This window comes from Lipotes vexillifer, unplaced genomic scaffold (assembly GCF_000442215.2).
Source record: "Lipotes vexillifer unplaced genomic scaffold, Lipotes_vexillifer_v1.1 scaffold2116, whole genome shotgun sequence".
NCBI lineage: Eukaryota > Metazoa > Chordata > Mammalia > Artiodactyla > Lipotidae > Lipotes > Lipotes vexillifer.
In genome coordinates, this window is record NW_006791713.1 from 1,191,384 (window position 1) to 1,211,363 (window position 19,980).

The 19,980-nt window shown below is 40.0% G+C and overlaps 1 protein-coding gene across 1 annotated transcript in view; it reads left to right on the forward strand.

Moving 5' to 3' along the window:
* Window positions 1-15,945, forward strand: part of ZMYM5 (zinc finger MYM-type containing 5) — a 30,151-nt gene extending 14,206 nt beyond the window's left edge. Inside the window, exons 5-8 of the mRNA XM_007464519.1 lie at window positions 2,816-3,101; window positions 3,790-3,952; window positions 5,250-5,462; window positions 15,187-15,945. Of these exons, the coding sequence (XP_007464581.1) occupies window positions 2,816-3,101; window positions 3,790-3,952; window positions 5,250-5,462; window positions 15,187-15,945 (1,421 nt within the window). The remainder of the gene's footprint in view (window positions 1-2,815; window positions 3,102-3,789; window positions 3,953-5,249; window positions 5,463-15,186) is intronic.
* The last annotated feature ends 4,035 nt before the right edge of the window (window positions 15,946-19,980 follow it).

Here is a 19,980-nt window from a genome sequence, read left to right on the forward strand (position 1 = left end):
ATCTGGGTGGTGGTCATAGAAGTACATATTCATTGTGAAGACGGTCATTGAGCTGTGCACTTAAGATTATAAACTTCATGTGTATGTGTTAACTCTTTAACAACTAAAAACCCCACTGAGACACTGAAGTAACTTCACTAGCAGACCAACACTAAAGAAATACTAAAAGGTTGTTCTTTAGGCAGAAGAGTTTAGATGCAGGAAGAAATCAAGAATCTGTAAAACTTGGGACTTCCCTTGTGGTCCAGTGGTTGAGAATCCGTCTCGCATTGCAGGAGGCGCCTCTTTGATCCCTGGTCGGGGAACTAAGATCCCACATGCCGCGGGGCAACTGAGCCCGTGAGCTCTGGAGCCTGCGCGCCACAACTAGAGAGCCCACACATCGCAACTAATGAGCCCGCACGCCGCAACTAGGACCTGATGCAGCCAAAAAATAAGTAAATAAATAAAATAAAAAAGAATATCTAAAACTCAAATAGTGGATCTGGTACTTACTGGAATTCTGGGCAAATCACCTGTAGCTTCTAGGCCTTAATTTTCCTTGCATATAAGGAGGGATTTGGATTAAATCCTTCTGGGCCCCTTCTCTTAAAATTTATTCTGGGGATAGAGCATGGAAGAATTTATTTGAGAGACCTTTTATTTTAGCAGTCCCCAACCTTTTTGGCGCCAGGGACTGGTTTTGTGGAAGACAGTTTTTCCACGGACGGTGGGAGGTGGAGGATGTTCCAGGAGGTGATGCAAGCGATGGGGGGATGGGGGGTGGCAGGTGAAGCTGTGCTCGTTCGGACTGCTACTGGTCCCAGGCCCAGGGGTTGGGGACCCTGTTTTATTTAGCCTGTAGACACTAACACGATAAAATAAGAATTTGATGAAATAAGAAACTTTGAAATTAGGAGAAATTAAATAGTTGCAGTATAAACAAAGAAAACATTTGCTTTATTTATGTATGCACCAATGCTAAGTGAAAAAAAACCTGCAGAATCTATTGAGCAGTAAAAAGCCCAGGGCTTTCCTGGTGGCGCAGTGGTTGAGAGTCCGCCTGCCGATGCAGGGGACACGGGTTCGTGCCCCCATCCGGGAAGATCCCACATGCCTCAGAGTGGCTGGGCCCTTGAGCCATGGCCGCTGAGCCTGCACGTCCGGAGCCTGTGCTCCGCAACGGGAGAGGCCACAACAGTGAGAGGCCCGCGTACCACAAAAGAAAAAAAAAAAAAATTAAAAAGCCCAGAGAATTCCCTGGTGGTCCAGTGGTTAGGACTTCACACTTTCACTGCTGCGGGGCCAGGGTCAATCCCTGGTCAGGGAACTAAGATCACACAAGCTGCGTGACGCGGCCAAAATAAAAACAAAAACAAAACTTTATGGAATATACTTCATATTTGCCAGCGTATCTTCCTGCGGAGTGAAAGAATTCCTTTGGTTACTTGTTCTGTTTTGTTTTTGCCTGTTAAGATAAAAATATCTGGAAAAGGACAAAATTAGAAGCAGCAATGGGTAGGAATTTAGAAGTGAAAACAGAGTTGTTAGTGTTGGTAGTATTATGAGAAATGTTTAGAGCTATAATAGGTGGAGGGGCCATAGACCTTTACCTAACGACAAAAGCTATTTTTGAAGAGAGATGACAGAATAATTCAGTGCTCTTGGGCCTTGTTTCTCAAAACTTCACCATTACTCAAGAGGTAGTTAGAAATGCAGAGTCTCAGGCCCCTCCCTAGACTTACTGATTTAGAATCTCTGTTTAAACAAGATTCCCAAGTGATCATATGCATGTTAAGGTTTGAGAGGCACTATTACCTGTACATAATATTGTACCATTTTGAAGCTAACAGTAATATACGATGGAGTCCCTGTGTGAAGTAGGAAAGCTGGGTCTCCTGTGTAATCTGCCACCTACACTAATGCCTGGGAAATAGTCTAGAAGGCTGGCAGGTAATTGTAGATAGAGTTGCCTTAAAATGCTATGTCTAAATTACATGTACTTGCAAGTATTTTGGAGGGAAGTGCACTAGTATCTACAAATTACTTGAAATACATAGAGAAGATAGATTATTTAGCGGGGTGAATAAATAGAAAACATGATAAAGCAAAAAGTAAAAAATAGTATAGAATCTATATGATGGACATATTTTTCACAGTAAAATTCTTTCAGCTTTATGTGTTTTAAATTTTTCATAATAAAATGTTAGGGGGGAAGCTGTTATGAAAATGGGTATCATACACCAGACTATAATCTTTATATTTGTATATTTGCTTTATTTTATAATGTGTTAATACTTTTCTCTTAGAAAAGAAAAAGTGCCTTAGGAAGTACCCTGTGTACAGAACATAATGCTTTACTATATGCATTATCTCATCTAGTTTTTCTTCCCCTGCTGCACGGCTTGTGGGATCTTAGTTCCCCGACCAGGGATTGAAACTGGGCCATGGCAGTGAAAGCACAGAGTCCTAACCACTGGACATCCAAGGAAGTCCCTCTCATTTAGTCTTCATAACACTGATAGGTTGGATATCATTGTGATTTGTAGCTGAGAATACCAAGACCTAGTTTAAATTACTTGCCCAATCTCTAGCACAGAGGGTCTGACTTGGAGATGCTGGCTACCACATTGCACAATTCTGGGGCTGCCATTTCCAGTGTTGGCACAATAGAGCATCATTCACTTAGAGTACAAAGGGGAGAGTCCCCCTGGGGTTGTACAGCAAGGCTTCCTCACTATTCTCTTAGACTTGTGCAAAATGAAAATTTTAAACATTTTTCTGATGGGAGTTTTTAACTGTTCCCTGACTTTTCTTATGTTTTTTATTTTTTAAGATTCTTGGATCTCCCAGTCAGCATCCTATCCCCGTAATCAGAAACAGCCAGGGGTGGATTCTTTATCACCAGTGGACTCACTTCCTAAACAGATCTTCCAGCCTTCTGCCCAACAGCAACCCACTAAACCAGCTAAAATCACTTGTGCAAACTGCAAAAAGCCTTTACAGAAGGGACAGACAGCTTATCAGCGAAAAGGATCAGCTCACCTCTTCTGTTCTACCACCTGCCTCTCTTCCTTCTCTCACAAGCCTGCTCCAAAGAAACGCAAGGTGACATGTAAAAAGTAAGCTGTACCTTTCAACATGGTTCCATATGATTGGGTACTGGCAGAGTATGAATTTGTGTCCTGAATGTACTTAGACAGTTGCAGAAGATTCATGGGTAGAATTGATGCACAGGTTTCTTCAAGTTTATGGAACTTGAGTTATCCTAGCATATGTCAGAGCTGTGGGTCATTTGTATTGTACTTACTCTTGGCAGGAAAATAGAGTTTAGGTATAGAAATAAATCAGCCCTATCCCACCACTGCCTTTGCCTCACCCCCTTCCCCATCCTCTACCTTGGTTCTACCCAGTTGCTAACACCCTTTTTGAATGCTTCTAGAAGTCATAACCTGTGGCAGGGTTCTAAAGGTCATAACCTGTGACAACAAAATATTGTTATCTCTGAATATCTTTCCATATTATTTAGAAACTAAACCAAAATGTGGATTTTTCTAGATCCAAAAATTATAGTTGATTCTTAGGATTAAATCATGAGAAAATGAAAAATGTCAATTATTGTTCATATATAATTGACTTTTATTAAAATGCAATATTCTTAGGGAGTTCCCTGGTGGCCTAGTGATTAAGATTCTGGGCTTTCACTGCCATGGCCCGGGTTCAGTCCCTGGTGGGGGAAATGAGCCACTCAGCATGGCCAAAAAAAAAGAATGCAGTGTTCTTAAATTGTGTCTATCCCTTGTGTTTCAGAGGTGCACCTGCAAAAAAGGCTACTCTTGTTCTTCAAGGGGAGTCAAGTGAATCCTTCCAAAAATTTTGTGGTACGTCTTTGTCTCCCTATGAAGATAACCAGATTCTTCGAAAAAGAGTTCTGAATAAATCAAGATGTACAATCTGCAGTAAACTAACAGAGGTCTGTGATTTTATATCTTAAGTTATTATCTAGGTTAACCGATAATTTTAACTTTTAGGTGCTATCATATGTTCTGCCATCTACCTAATGGATGAGTCTTGAATCTACTCAGTGAAGTTGAAAGGAAGAATAAGCATATGTTAGAATTGTCTCATAACAAATGTCCCACCCCATAGTATGGGGGGTAATCATCCATTTCTGTGGAACTGAATGTACTCATGAAGAGAGCAGTAGTTTTATGGTGGATTTTGTTCTTATTAGCCACAGTAAATGAAAATGTAGGTTCAGGACATGAAGGAAACAACCAGTCCTACAAGAACACGTAGAACAGGTGGAGTGAAAGTATGCAGGTCACTTCACATTTCTTAGGCGGTATTGCCATCTTCCCAGGCATCCAGGGAGGCCCCACTTAACATGGTCCTTGGTGACTGAATTTGGTCTGGATTACCCTGAAGCATTGTAAATCCCAGACACAATTTTATCTCAGCTACCATAGAGCTGAGAAAAGCAAGAACTTAGGTATATACAGACTCCATCCTGAATGTGGGTGATACTGGTTCCCTTCGCCCACCCCCCACCCCAGTTTTCTAGGGCAGTGAAGTTTATAATACCTACAAATTCCAAATCCACTTATTTTTAAGCAGGTCATATCAAAACCTGCTAACCATTTTCTGTAATTTTTTTTTAATAAATTTATTTTTTTAATTTGTTTTTGGCTGTGTTGGGTCTTTGTTGCTGCACGTGGGCTTTCTCTAGTTGTGGCAAGTGGGGGCTACTCTTCATTGTGGTGCGCAGGCTTCTCATTGTGGTGGCTTTTCTTTTTTCAGGGCAGGGGCTCTAGGCACGAAGGCTTCAGTAATTGCAGCACGTGGGCTCAGTAGTTGTGGCTCACAGGCTCTGGAGCGCAAGCTCAATAGTTGTGGGGCAAGGTCTCAGTTGCTCTGCAGCATGTGGGATCTTCCCGGATCAGGGCTCGAACCCATGTCCCCTGCATTGGCAGGCGGATTCACAACCACTGCACCACAGGGAAGCCCCTGTAATTCTTAAATGTCTGATTTTGTTGCTTTTTGTTCTATGAATCTTATTTTTCCTTTTATGAAATCAAAGCACAATTTTACAAAGAAATCAAAGATAAAAATGAAAGAATAGTGAAATGTGCTTTTTAAAAGTCTTTTACCTGAATGTTTCTTCCACTGAGAAATTACTAAAGGTTCTTCATTTCTGTTGAAAAAACTAGGTATCTCATGTATGGTGCTAATCCAGTTCATTTATTTAATAAATTGGCTTTTGTTTTTAGATTCGGCATGAAGTCAGCGTTAACAGTGTAACACATAAGCTGTGCAGTAACCAGTGCTTTAACAAGTACAGGTTGGCCAATGGTCTAGTGATGAATTGCTGTGAGCAGTGTGGGGAGTACCTGCCCAGCAAAGGTGCTGGAAACAATCTCCTAGTCATTGAAGGTCAGCAGATGAGATTTTGCTGCCAAAGTTGTGTTAACGAATATAAACAGGTAATTCTTTTTTAATGAGTTTTAAATGATCAAGTTTGCAGTAACTTCTCCCTTGTTAGCTTACATGAAGCATATTTATCTTAGAATCTCATATGGTTCCATTTCTGTCAATCTCTAATTGAGTATTTCTCTCAAATGAGTATTAAAATTAATTGTTATAAGTAAGCTTGTTTTAAGTCTTTATGTTTTGCAGGAGTTACAATGAGTAATTCTTTTCTCTACCATTTTGCACCCCCACTGACAACTTGGTAGTTCCAGTTATTCTGTAGTCTCAACAAAATTTGGTGTTGTCTGTATTGATTTAATCTATTCTAGTGGGTATGAAATGATTATCTCATTGTGGTTTTAATTTCCTGATAACTACTGTTCCTTTCTCATCACTCATATATCTTCTTTTGTAAAGTATCTATTCAGGTTTTAGCTCACTTTTTTTATTGGATTGTCTTTCTATTATTGAGTTGTAGGAATTCTTTTTATATATTCTGGATACATATCTTGTGTAAAATAAATGTATTTGGAAGATTTTTCTCCTGGACAGTGTTTTGTCTTTTCGTTTTCCTAATGATGGTTTTGAAAAGCCCAAGTTTTAAATTTTGATAAAGTCCAGTTTACTATTTGCCTTTCTGATTAGTACTTTTTGTGTCTTGTTTAGGGACTCTGCCTACCAAGGTTATGAAGATATTTACCTATGTTGTCTTCTATAAGCTTTTTAGTTTTAGATTTTACGTTTACATCTGTGATCCATCTCAAGTTAATTTTGTGTATGGTGTGAGGTAGGGATTAAGGAAGCGTCATCTTCCTGAATTCAAGACATTAAAAACCTCAAAACATTGCATCATACACCATAAATTTGTACAGTTTTTATCAATTATACTTCAGTAAACCTGGGGAAAAAAGACATTAAAAAGCCATAGTAATCAAGGTGGTATGGTATTGGCATATAAACAAATAGATCAATAGAATAGGCAGGCCAGAAATAGAACCACACAAATACAGTCAGTTGATTTTAGAAGAAAGTACAAAATCATTTGGATGGGAAAAGCAAGACTTTTTTCAGCAGATGGTGCTGGAACAATTTTTTTGTTGGTATGGACATAAATACGCCAGACCTCAGATTATACCACAAAAAAATTAATTTAAAAAAATTAATTTAACATGGATCCTCAATGTAAAACGAGGAATGTTCTTAACCCCATTTCACTGGACAAGGGTTTAAATGGTTAGCTTTTAGGGAAAAGTAACTCTGAAGTGCGAGGCTTATTGCACAGTAGAGGAAACAGTGGATACCCATAGTTGATATTTTAGTTTTTGCAAGGAAGGCTTATTTATGTTATCTTTATTATCTTCTTTGTATATATTATGCCTCATATTTAACAAAGCTTTTGGGTGCGGCTTATAGAAGATTGCAGTAACGTTATCATTTCAAAAGAGTACATGTCAAAACTACCTTCTGCTTGAGGGCAGACGGCAGAAGTGAGAAGAACTACAATTCTGCAGCCTGTGGAAGGAAAGCCACATTCACAGAAAGATAAACAAAATAAAAAGGCAGAGGACTTTGTACCAGATGAAGGAACAAGATAAAACCCCAGAAAAACAACTAAATGAAGTGGAGATAGGCAACCTTCCAGAAAAAGAATTCAGAATAGTGATAGTGAAGATGATCTAGGACCTCAGGGAAAAAATGGAGGCAAAGATCAAGAAGATGCAAGAAATATTTAACAAAGACCTAGAAGCATTAAAGAACAAACACCTAGAAGAATTAAAGAACAACAAACAGAGATGAACAATACAATAACTGAAATGAAAAATACACTAGAAGGAATCAGTAGCAGAATAACTGAGGCAGAAGAATGGGTAAGTGACCTGGAAGACAGAATGGTGGAATTCACTGCTGCAGAACAGAATAAAGAAAAAAGAATGAGAAGAAATGAAGGCAGCCTAAGAGACCTCTGAGACAACATTAAACGCAACAACATTCGCATTATAGGGGGTGTCCCAGAAGGAGAAGAGAGAGAGGAAGGACCTGAGAAAATATTTGAAGAGATTAGAGTCGAAAACTTCCCTAATATGGGAAAAGAAAAGTCCAGGAAGCGCAGAGAGCCCCAGGCAGGATAAACCCAAGGAGAAACAAGCCAAGACACATAGTAATCAAACTGACAAAAATTAAAGACAAAGAAAAATTCTTGAACAAGGGAAAAACGACAAATAACATACAAGGGAACTCCCATAAAGTTAACAGCTGATTTCTCAGCAGAAACTCTACAAGCCAGAAGGGAGTGGCATGATACATTTAAACTGATGAAAGGGAAGAACCTACAACCAAGATTACCCGGCAAGGATCTCATTCAGATTCAACGGAGAAATCAAAAGCTTTACAGACAAGCAAAAGCTAAGAGAATTCAGCACCACCAAACCAGCTCTACAGCAAATGCCAAAGGAACTTCTCTAAGTGGGAAACACAAGAGAAGAAAAGGACCTACAAAAACAAACCCATAACAATTAAGAAAATGGTCATAGGACCATCCATATAGATAATTACCTTAAACGTGAATGGATTAAATGCTCCAACTAAAAGACACAGGCTCACTGAATGGTTACAGAAACAATACCCATATATATGCTGTCTACAAGAGACCCACTTCAGACCTAGGGACACATACAGACTGAAAGTGAGGGGATGGAAAAAGATATTCCATGCAAATGGAAATCAAAAGAAAGCTGGAGTAGCAATACTCATCAGATAAAATAGACTTTAAAATAAAGAATGTTACAAGAGACAAGGAAGGACACTACATAATGATCAAGGGATCAATCCAAGAAGAAGTTATAAGAATTATAAATATATATGCACCCAACATAGGAGCACCTCAATACATAAGGCAACTGCTAACAGCTATAAAAGAGGAAATCGACAGTAACACAATAATAGTGGGGGACTTTAACACCTCACTTACACCAATGGACAGATCATCCAAACAGAAAAGTAATAAGGAAACACAAGCTTTAAATGACAAAATAGACCAGATAGATTTAATTGATATTTATAGGACATTCCATCCAAAAACAGCAGATTACACTTTCTTCTCAAGTGCACACGGAACGTTCTCCAGGATAGATCACATCTTGGGTCACAAATCAAGCCTCAGTAAATTTAAGAAAATTGAAATCATATCAAGCATCTTTTCTGACCACAGCGCTATGAGATTAGAAATCAGTTACAGGGATAAAAATGTAAAAAACACAAACACGTTGGAGGCTAAACGATATGTTACTAAATAACCAAGATATCTCTAAAGAAATCAAAGAGGAAATTAAAAAATACCTAGAGACAAATTACAGTGAAAACACAACGATCCCAAGCCTATGGGATTCAGCAAAAGCAGTTCTAAGAGGAAAGTGTATAGCAATACAGGCCTAATTCAAGAAACAAGATAAACCTCAAACAATCTAAACTTACACCTAAAGGAACTAGAGAAAGAAGAACAAACAAAACCCAAAATTAGTAGAAGGAAATAAATCATAGAAGATCAGAGCAGAATAAATGAAATAGAAACAAAACAATAGCAAAGATAAATAAAACAAAGCTGGCTCTTTAAGAAGATAAACAAAATTAATAAACCTTTAGCCAGACTCATCAAGAAAAAGAGGGAGAGGACTCAAATCAGTAAAATTAGAAATGAAAAAGGAGAAGTTACAACAGACACTGCAGAAATACAAAGCATCCTAAGAGACTACTACAAGCAACTCTATGCTAATAAAATGGACAACCTGGAAGAGATGGACAAATTCTTAGAAAGGTATAAACTTCCAAGACTGAACCAGGAAGAAATAGAAAATATGAACAGACCAATCACAAGTAATGAAATTGAAACTGTGATTAAAAATCTTCCATCAACCAAAAGTCCAAGACCAGATGGCTTCACAGGTGAATTCTATCAAACATTTAGAGAAGAGCTAACACCTATCCTTCTCAAACTCTTCCAAAATATAGCAGAGGGAGGAACTCTCCCAAATTCATTCTATGAGGCCACCATCACTCTGATACCAAGACCAGACAAAGTTACCACAAAAAAAGAAAATTACAGACCTGTATCACTGATGAATGTAGATACAGAAGTCCTCAACAAAATACTTGCAAACAGAATCCAATAACACACTAAAAGGATCATACACCATGATCAAGTGGGATTTATCCCAGGGATGCAAGGATTCTTCAGTATACGCAAATCAGTCAGTGTGATACAGCATATTAACAAATTGAAGAATAAAAACCATATGATCATCTCAAAAGATGCAGAAAATCTTTTGACAAAAGTCAACACCCATTTATGATAAAAACTGTCGAGAAAGTGAGCATAGAGGGAACCTACCTCAACATAATAAAGGCCATATACAGCAAACCGACACCAAACATTCTCAATTGTGAAAAACTGGAAGCATTTCCTCTAAGATTAGGAAAAAGACAAGGATGTCCGCTCTCACCACAGTTATTCAACATGGTTTGGGAAGTCCTAGCCACAGCAGTCAGAGAAGAAAAAGAAATAAAAGGAATACAAATTGGAAAAGAAGTAAAACTGTCACTGTTTGCAGATGACATGATACTATACATAGAGAATCCTGAAGATGCCACCAGAAGACTACTAGAGCTAATCAGTGAATTTGGTAAAGTTGTAGGATACAAATTTAATGCACACAAATCTCTTGCATTTCTATACACTAAAAACAAAAGATCAGAGAAATTACGGAAACAATCCCATTCACCATTGCAACAAAAAGAATAAAATACCTAAGAAATAAACCTACCTAAGGAGACAAAAGATCTGTATGCAGAAAAGTATAAGACTCTGATGAAAGAAATTAAAGATGGTCCAAACAGATGGAGAGATATACCATGTTCTTGGATTGGAAGAATCAATATTGTGAAAATGACTATACTCCGCAAAGCAATCTACAGATTCAATGCAATCCCTATCAAATTACCAGTGGCATTTTTTTACAAACCTGGAACAAAAAATCTTAAAATTTGTATGGAGACACAAAAGACCCTGAATAGCCAAAGCAGTCTTGAGGGGGAAAAAAAACAGAGCTGGAGGAAACAGGCTCCCTGACTTCAGACTACTACAAAGCAACAGTAATCAAGACAGTATGGTACTGGCACAAAAACAGAAATATAGATCAATGGAACAGGATAGAAAGCCCAGAGATAATTCCACGCACATATGGTCACCTTTTCTCTGATAAAGGAGGCAAGACTATACAATGGAGAAAAGACAGCCTCTTCGATAAGTGGTGCTGGGCAAACTGGACAACTACATGTAAAAGAATGAAATTAGAACACTCCCTAACACCATACACAAAAATAAACTCAAAATGGATTAAATTTCAGGGCTTCCCTGGTGGCGCAGTGGTTGAGCGTCCGCCTGCTGATGCAGGGGACACGGGTTCGTGCCCCGGTCCGGGAAAATCCCACATGCCGCGGAGCGTCTGGGCCCGTGAGCCATGGCTGCTGAGCCTGCGCGTCCGGAGCCTGTGCTCCGCAACGGGAGAGGCCACAACAGTGAGAGGCCTGCGTACCGAAAGAAAAAAAAAAAAAAGGATTAAATTCCTAAATGTAAGGCCAGACACTATAAAACTCTTAGAGGAAAACATAGGAAGAATACTCTGACATAAATCACAGCAAGATTTTTGACCCACCTCCCAGAGTAATGGAAATAAAAACAAAAATAAACAACCAGGACCTAATGAAACTTAGTTTCTTTTGTTGTGCAAAAGCTTTTATAAACAAGATGAAAAGACAGCCCTCAGAAGGGGAGAAAATATTTGCAATATTGTCCACGAATCAATGGACAATCCAGAATATATAAACAGCTCATGCAGCTCAATATTAAAACAAACAACCCAATCAAAAAATGGGCAGAAGACCTAAATGACATTTCTCCAAAGAAGACATACAGATGGCCAAGAGGCATATGAAAAGCTTCTCAGCATCACTGATTATTAGAGAAATGCAAATCAAAACTACAATGAGATATCACCTCACACCAGTTAGAATGGGCATCATCAGAAAATCTACAAATAACAGATGCTGGAGAGGGTGTGGAGAAAAGAGAACCCTCTTGCACTGTTGGTGGGAATGTAAATTGATACAGCCACTATGGAGAACAGTATGGAGGTTCCTTAAAAAACTAAAAATAGAATTACCGTATGACGCAGCAATCCCACTACTGGGCATATACCCAGAGAAAACCATAATTCAAAAAGGCACATGCACCCCAGTGTTCATTGCAGCACTATTTACAGTAGCCAGATCATGGAAGCAACCTAAATGCCCATAGACAGATGAATGGATAAAGAAGATGTGGTACCTATATGCAATGGAATATTACTTAGCCATAAAAGGGAATGAAATTGGGTCATTTGTAGAGACGTGGATGGATCTAGAGACTGTCATACAGAGTGAAGTAAGTCAAAAAGAGAAAAACAAATATCGTATATTAACTCATACATGTGGAACCTAGAAAAATGGTACAAATGAACCAGTTTGCAGGGCAGAAATAAGAGACACAGATGTAGAGAACAAAGGTATGGACACCAAGGGGTGAAAGTGGCAGGGGTGGTGGTGGTGGTGGGATGAATTGGGAGATTGGGATTGACATGTATACACTAATACGTATAAAATAGATAACTAATAAGAACCTGCGGTATATAAAATTCAAAAAAAATTTATATTGATTACATGTTGAATGACAATATTTTGGGTATAAAAGGTTAAATAAAAAAATACTTTCTGCTTTGGTAATAAGTAACTATCTTAGGTCATCATATTTGTACATGGGTGTGTATATGTGTGTGGATGATTGACCTGTACCTGCTTAGGCTCTGTGCTTTTGCTCAGTTAAGAACAATGAGTTCATAAACTTCAGACAGATACACTGCTTACCCTCTGAAGAATATAAGGATGGCTCATAGCTTATCAGTCTTCACTTTTTTTTTTTGTGGTATGCGGGCTTCTCACTGTTGTGGCCTCTCCCATTGCGGAGCACAGGCTCCGGACGCGCAGGCTCAGCGGCTGTGGCTCACGGGCCCAGCTGCTCTGCGGCATGTGGAATCTTCCCAGACCGGGGCATGAACCCGTGTCCCCTGCATTGGCAGGCGGACTCTCAACCACTGCGCCACCAGGGAAGCCCAATCAGTCTTTACTTTTAAACGAACCCTGGAGGGGGTACAAATGGGAAAATGAAAATAGTCGAAACAGGCAGCAGTCACTTATTCAGAATTGCTGGAATAACTATCCTGACTGCCACTCTGATCCGCCCCAAAAGCGTCTTCTTCTCTTCTACCATGCGTGAGTCAGTCATGTACATGGCTCATAAGCAGTTGGCAAGCACAAGAATGATATTTCTGTATAATACAGAAGTTTTGTAAATGTGCTTTCCCCGTACCACGTTAGTGTTTATAAGTGGTTAGTGGCAGGCCTTCACGATAGAAAGCCTTGGTGATACATGAGGATCTTACGGAAAAACTGGAATCTTGCAGTTAGTGGCTTATCTCAGAATAGCATATGCACAGTCGTCAGTGTAAAGATGGAATCTCGGTCTTGGCCACTGACCTAATGGGGGGTGATTTTGTCCCCCTGGGGACATTTGTCAAGGTCTTCCAACATTTTTTTTTTTATCACAACTGGGAGAGTGCTCCTGGCATCACTCAGTGGGGGTCAGACAGGCCTTCACAACAAAGCATTATCTGGCCAAGTATCGGTGGTGCCAGAGTTGAAAAAGGATGAGTAGGTGGCTGGAGGGTGAGTGTGTGTGATAAGCACAGTGAGAAGGAGAACTAATTGTGCATCTTCCTCATTGAGAAGTCAATAGTGATGCCTAAAACTGGGAGGAAAAATCAGTAAAAGCAATACAAACATGTTATTTTGATATTCGGAAGTGAACACGAAAAGAATCAGCTAAAATTGTTGAAAGTAGTTAACTTCTGGGAAAGGGGGTGTTAATTAGTTTAATTATTTGTTTTAATTAGCCAGGTATCATTAGTTGATGTTCTTTATTAAATGTATATTCAATTTCAAATAAATAAAACCTTTGAAATATGTTAAAGATACTGAATTTCAGAGAAGTGTCTTACTGAAAGTCACATGGCTAGATTTGACCTCACACCTGAAACCTTAATAAACGTGGGGAAGTAAGATCCCGCAAGCCGCGTGGTGTGGCAAAAAAAATGTATGTAGTATATATGCTCTAGTGCATCTGATACCAACATTTAATTATACGAACGCCATGAGTTCCCTGAGGCTAGGATCTACATTGGATTCAATTTAGTGATCTCCAGAATGATGAGTCTTAGATGTGCGGGGAATTATAACAACTTGACTGCCTACTCACTACCGAGAAACTCAGGAAGGGAAGAAATAAGCCCAAGGCTTGGGTTTGGTTATGTTAAAAAAAAAAAAAACAAAACTCTTAACAGTCCTTGGCGTTCTGTTTCTTCTTAAATATGCTATTCTGGTATAGTCTTATCCAATCCCATAGTTTCAGTGAATACATATTTTGGTGACTTCCAGAATATATCTATAGATCGTATTTCTTCAGTTTCACACTAGTACATCCATCTAATTTCCATTTGAATGTTCCACAGGTATCTCAAACTCTGTGTCTAAAACTGAAACTCCAAATCTGCTTTCCTTCTCTGTTTCCCAAATCAGTAAACAGCCCCATCTGGTCAGAAACTTCCCCCATCCGGTCAGAAACTTCCCCCGGTTACGTTTGCTCCTCTGTCTTCGTCCCCAGAGCCGCTCAGTTACCAGCTAACCCAGATTCTACTCCCTACCCTCTCCCGGCACTGTCTGCAGCACCACACCCTCGACGTGCCTGCCCTCCCCTCTTGCCCAAACTGCCCCCCAGCCTCCTGGCCTGTCTGTACCATGGCCTTCCTGAGCACCGGAGACTGCTGTGCCATCAGAGCAGTCTTTCTAGAGCACAAACCTGATCGTGTCACTCCTGCTTCTCTTCGCTCAGCGCTGTGTCTGCGTTCGGGAATGAATCAGAACAATGCTCTTAGTTCCCTGAGCGCCGTTGGATACCGTGGTCCCCGTACTAAAATGTTACAGCTAGCAGGATGTCCTTCACAGTGTATGCACCTGTGTTATTTTGACTCTGTTTTTGCATTTTTATTTTATTGACTCCAGAGAGCTAATGTGTCTTTTTATGGGATGGAGTCATACACTGTGTGGCACCTTGTGACGGACGTTCACATATCATAACTGTTTTCAAGGTGCATCCAAGTCATAGCATATATCTTTACTGCACTTTTATTGCCAAATAATATTCTATTGTATGGATAATACCACATTGTTATTTCTCCTTTTTGGTTACTGTGACTAGTGTTGCTGTGAACACTTTGTGCAAGTCTTTGTGTGGACATATGTCTTCATTTTTGCATTGTTGGTAACTTTGAGGAGTTGCCCTGTGTTCCCAGGCAGCAGCACCATTTTACATGGCCACCAGTGCCCGTGTTTCCACACCTCTGTTAATGCTTGTCATCATCTCTCTTTTCATTATAGCCATCCTAGTGGGTGTGAATGGGTATGTGGTGGTATTGATTTGTATTTCTTTGATGATTAATGATAAGCATCTTTTTCATGTGCTCATTGGGCATTTGTATATACATTAATTTTTTTCAATGTTAATTTAAAATAAAATTGTAATCTATTTTTCTTCAGATGATGGAAACAAACTCAAAAAAAGTGCTAGCATCAGAAAATAGAAAAAGGAATGCTGTTAGAGAAGAAAATGAAAGAGAATTGTATGGGTCATTGAATATACTTCTGGAAAAAATAGAAAGAATACCAGTGAAAAAGGAAAAGACTTCAGAACGACAAGTTTCAGCAGAATGTAGCCAAGATACACCATTGGCCCAACAGGATGTGAATTTACCTCCTTCTGTGTCAACCATAGCTGATAAATTTCAAGAGCAGCTGGAAGAGAAACGATCAGAAGACTCCAATATACCAGCTGCGCTCTCTGCAGATCCAGGTACATGGCCCCGAATTTTGAGTATTAAAGAAAGGGACACTCTAGTTGAAAATGATCCACCTCAAGTGAGAAATTTTAACTTTCCAAAGGACAGTACAGGGAGGAAGTTTTCAGAAACTTACTATACGAGAATTCTTCCAAACGGTGAAAAAACCACTAGATCCTGGTTACTTTATTCAACCTCGAAAGATTCTGTGTTTTGTCTATATTGCAAACTCTTTGGGGAAGGAAAAAATCAACTAAAGAATGAGAATGGGTGCAAAGATTGGCAGCATTTATCACATATTCTTAGCAAACATGAGGAGAGTGAAATGCACATCAACAATAGTGTTAAATATTCAAAATTAAAATCTGATTTGAAGAAAAGTAAAACTGTGGAACACAGATTACAGGAGAACGTGGGAAAGGAGGGCGTGAAGCTGTTGTACACCTTAGACCTGATCTGACATGATGAGGTTGCACACTTTTTCAGACCTGTACCCTGACAGTCGGTGCCTCTGTGCTGAGGCTCCCAGACGGAGTGATTCATCAGCTCATTAGCAATAAGTATCATAGCAAGTAACTAGTAAAGATGGTTTCTGCTCCAAATTCTAAAGCTAATTGGATTTGTAGTGATTAATGCCGATTTCAGTGAAGGCAATTGTTGATCTTTTCAGTTTTTCAATTCACACCTTTTAAAATGGGCACTTCAGGGCTTCCCTGGTGGTGCAGTGGTTGAGAGTCCGCCTGCCGATGTAGGGGACACGGGTTTGTGCTCCGGTCCGGGAGGATCCCACATGCCGCGGAGCGGCTGGGCCCGTGAGCCATGGCCGCTGAGCCTGCGTGTTGGAGCCTGTGCTCCGCAGCGGGAGAGGCCCCAACAGTGCCCGTGTACCACACACACACACACAAATAATAATAATAATAAAATAAAATAAAATGGGCACTTCAGGACTGACATTTGACTGGTGTGGCTAATACTCTGAAAGAGGGAGGGAAAGACTTGAATATCAGTACCGGTTGAACAATGTACTTAGGTGAACAAGCATTGTTATTCAGAAACAGAAAGGGGATCTGAAACTGCAGCTTTTTGCTATTAAACCAAATACTTATGGTTTATTTCATTTGGGCAAAATGTTATTTTATTATTTGAGCAAAGCGGCATCATTTGTCATGTTAAATAGATTAAAGTGGTGAATTTGTGTTTTATTGGTTTGGTTTTGTTTTAACTTAATTTGTAAATGTTTTAGCTTTTATTGTCATGTAAAAACTATAAGCATAAAGAGTGTATACCTATTTTTATGTTGGTACAAATATAAGAAATATTAAAATAAAAATATAGTAAGTTAAGTTAACCTTTTTGTGTTGTGGCATTTTTTTTCTTTTCATCTGAAAGAAAAATACACTTAGGAAAATTAAGGGTGTCAGTTTTTTCAGTTGGTTAATCAGTATTCCCTTCACCATGTATTGACTAATTCTCCCTTTGTTTCTGGTTTCTGACAGCAGTTCTGTTGTGTATCCCATCCTTACATACACTTGTTTCAAGGCTTTTCCTGTGAGCGGTGCCTGAGCAGATCGAGATGCGTCCTTGGTAGGGCCAACACGGGAGCGCTTGCAGACTCCGTAGGGGAGGCCAGCGCAGTAAAGTGTTTGGGGAATAGCCAGGAAGGTCATTCTCATTAGTTTATAACCGTTTTGTTTTCTGACAGTTGGACCATTTCAGTCTTTCGTATTTGGGTCTGAATGGGGCTCTGGGGTATTTCCAAAATCCAGCCTCCTCCAGAGGCCTGTGGGGATACTCTGAGCGTATCCAGTTCTGAAGTCCCTCTGCAAATGGTTCATGTGCCCGTTATTTCATGAACACTTACCTGTTAATCAGATGACAGATTTGTCATGTGATTGTCTTAGATAGACACTTGTGTATCTGAGCAAACTAATGGAATCAACCAGCGGCCACTCTGTCCATTGAGAAGACAAAATTAGATCCTCAACTTTTAACTTCTTTCATTTCTTCGGCATACTGCAGGCACACCTGTGAGGCGCGTGGTAATGAGTTAAATGTGAAAAATTCAGAAGATGTAGGTGCTGGGTCTATCCGTGTTCGCTGTAAATTTCTTTCAACTTTTTGATGTGTATGAAATTTTTCATAATGAGATGTTGAAGAAAAAGTCAACTGTAAATTCAGAAGATGATGAAAGTAAATCTCTCTCGAGCCTGGTGAATCGTTTAGCTTCTTTTTCCTTATCTAGCTCTTTTTTTCACATTGTAAAATTAGTATGGACTCACCTTAAAGAAGGAAGGAAGAAAACAGTAAGTGAAAGTCCTGCTTACCGCGTCCCCCACTCGCCTGCTGCAGGATTTGTCACATCTGATCTGGACATACCCAGGGTCTGTTTCCATCATTTTAATTTCACTGAGAAAAGGCATTAGAAAAAAATTATCTCCTACTACAAATTTAATATCAAAAATTAGGAAGGGCAATTCAGAATAACAGTCCTCAAGAAATGGCAATTTATTGGTTTTGTCATCTCACAGAGCACAACTGAATTTTTTTCATAAACCTCAGATTTTCAAAATTGCTGTCTGGTGGCACAGTGGTTAAGAATCTGCCTGCCAATGCAGGGGACACGGGTTCAACCCCTGGTCCGGAAAGATCCCACATGCTGCGGAGCAACTAAGCCCGTGCGCCACAACTAGTGAGCCTGTGTGCCTATAGCCTGTGCTCCACACCAAGAGAACCACCACTATGAGAAGGCCACACACAGCAACAAAAAGTAGCCCCTGCTCCCCGCAACTAGAGAAACCCGCATGCAGCAATGAAGACCCAACGCAGCCAAAAATAAATTAAATAAATAAATTATTAAAAAATAAAGAATCAAAAAAAAGACTCTTACCTTGAGCTATTTTCTTCCTGTGATCCCCTGTCCCTCCCTTACTCAGTACTGTAGTCAAGTAAGAGTTGCTAATAGCCACTGTGTATGTATAAGTTACAGTTCGCTGTATGGGATGGAGAAGTGAATGAGTAATTGGAGCAAAGAGCTCAGTCAAGTTTGGTGGAGGGAGTGACGCTGTATCATTTTAGGTCGTATCACTTCTGTTTCAAAGCCCTGAAGTTCCCCGTTGCTTTCAGTTTGAAACTCCAGCTCCTTGGCATCAGCGGTAGGCCGTAGGGAAAGCGGGGGTGGATGAAGATCACTTCTGTTTCAAAGCCCTGAAGTTCCCCGTTGCTTTCAGTTTGAAACTCCAGCTCCTTGGCATCAGCGGTAGGCCGTAGGGAAAGAGGTGGTGGATAAAGACAACGTGATGTACAAAATTTGAGAAGTGGAGCATATCTTATAATGTTGAACTATAAAGTGTGACCACGTTAGGATGAAATTAAGAATTTGAGAAGTTAACTAGAGTTGAAAGAATAATGTGAGCCACATACGCAAGTCTTTGTTTTTGAGAAAGTGAGAAGTTAGTTTGGGAAAATAGTTGTGTGATATTCTGGACTAGAGAAGGTTTTCAAAAGCTTATGACTGATTTTTTTTTAAGCAGCTCAGCTGTGGTGGGTTTTTTTTTTCTGGCCATGTCGCACAGCATGCGGGATCTTAGTTCCCCAACCAGGGATCGAACCCATGCTCCCTGCAGTGGAAGCATGGAGTCTTAACCACTGGACCGCCAGGGAAGTCCCAGCAGCTGAGCTTTTAAGCTTGGAGAGTAGATGGTTATGAATCACTGCCCTGGAAGTCATATTTGGAGTGAAGAGCAGTTATTCCAGTTCACGCTTACAGACAGAGCAAGGGAAACCCAAAACCCGGGAAGTGCGAGAAACAGTTCATTCACGCGTGTGTTAAAAAGACTTTCATAAGTCATGTGCTTACAAATTAACAGAACTGTAAACCTCCAGTTTACCAAACCGAACTCGGGCGCCCGCCCAAGGCACAGCAGTCAATCCACTGACCCGGCTTGTGGGGAAGGCAACTAGCGTTTATTTGCAAGGCACCAGCAAGGAGACCTGGCAGCCAACCCTTGAAGGCCCCGAATGACCTGGTGTCTTCAGGGTAAGGGTTTTTAAAGACTAAAATTAGGGTAAGGGTCTTAAGTGTGTGATCAGCTCATGGTTCTTCTGATTGGTTGGGTCTTAACACACAGATTTCTGTCAGTCTGGCTCCAGTTTGCCTGGGTCTCTTAAGCAGTTTGCATGTGGTAGAGCCCTGGTTTCTGTGAAATGACTCAAGGCTCTGCTCAGATTGTTATCTACATCCCTTGAGGAGGAACTAGAGGTCCTGCAACTGATTTATGGTTCAGCTGTTGTTCAAGCTACTATTACTTGTTTCTGCATTTTCTCACTTCTCTAATTATTAGCTGCTTGAGTCTACTCTTTGGAATTCGGGGACGGCCTAGGAGATCAAAGCTTTTCCTACAAACGAAAGGTGGGGAACATGGAGAAGTTTATACCCAGGAAAGCCGCACAGGGTCCTACTCAGTTTCACTATTGAAACTGATCAAGGGAGCAAAAA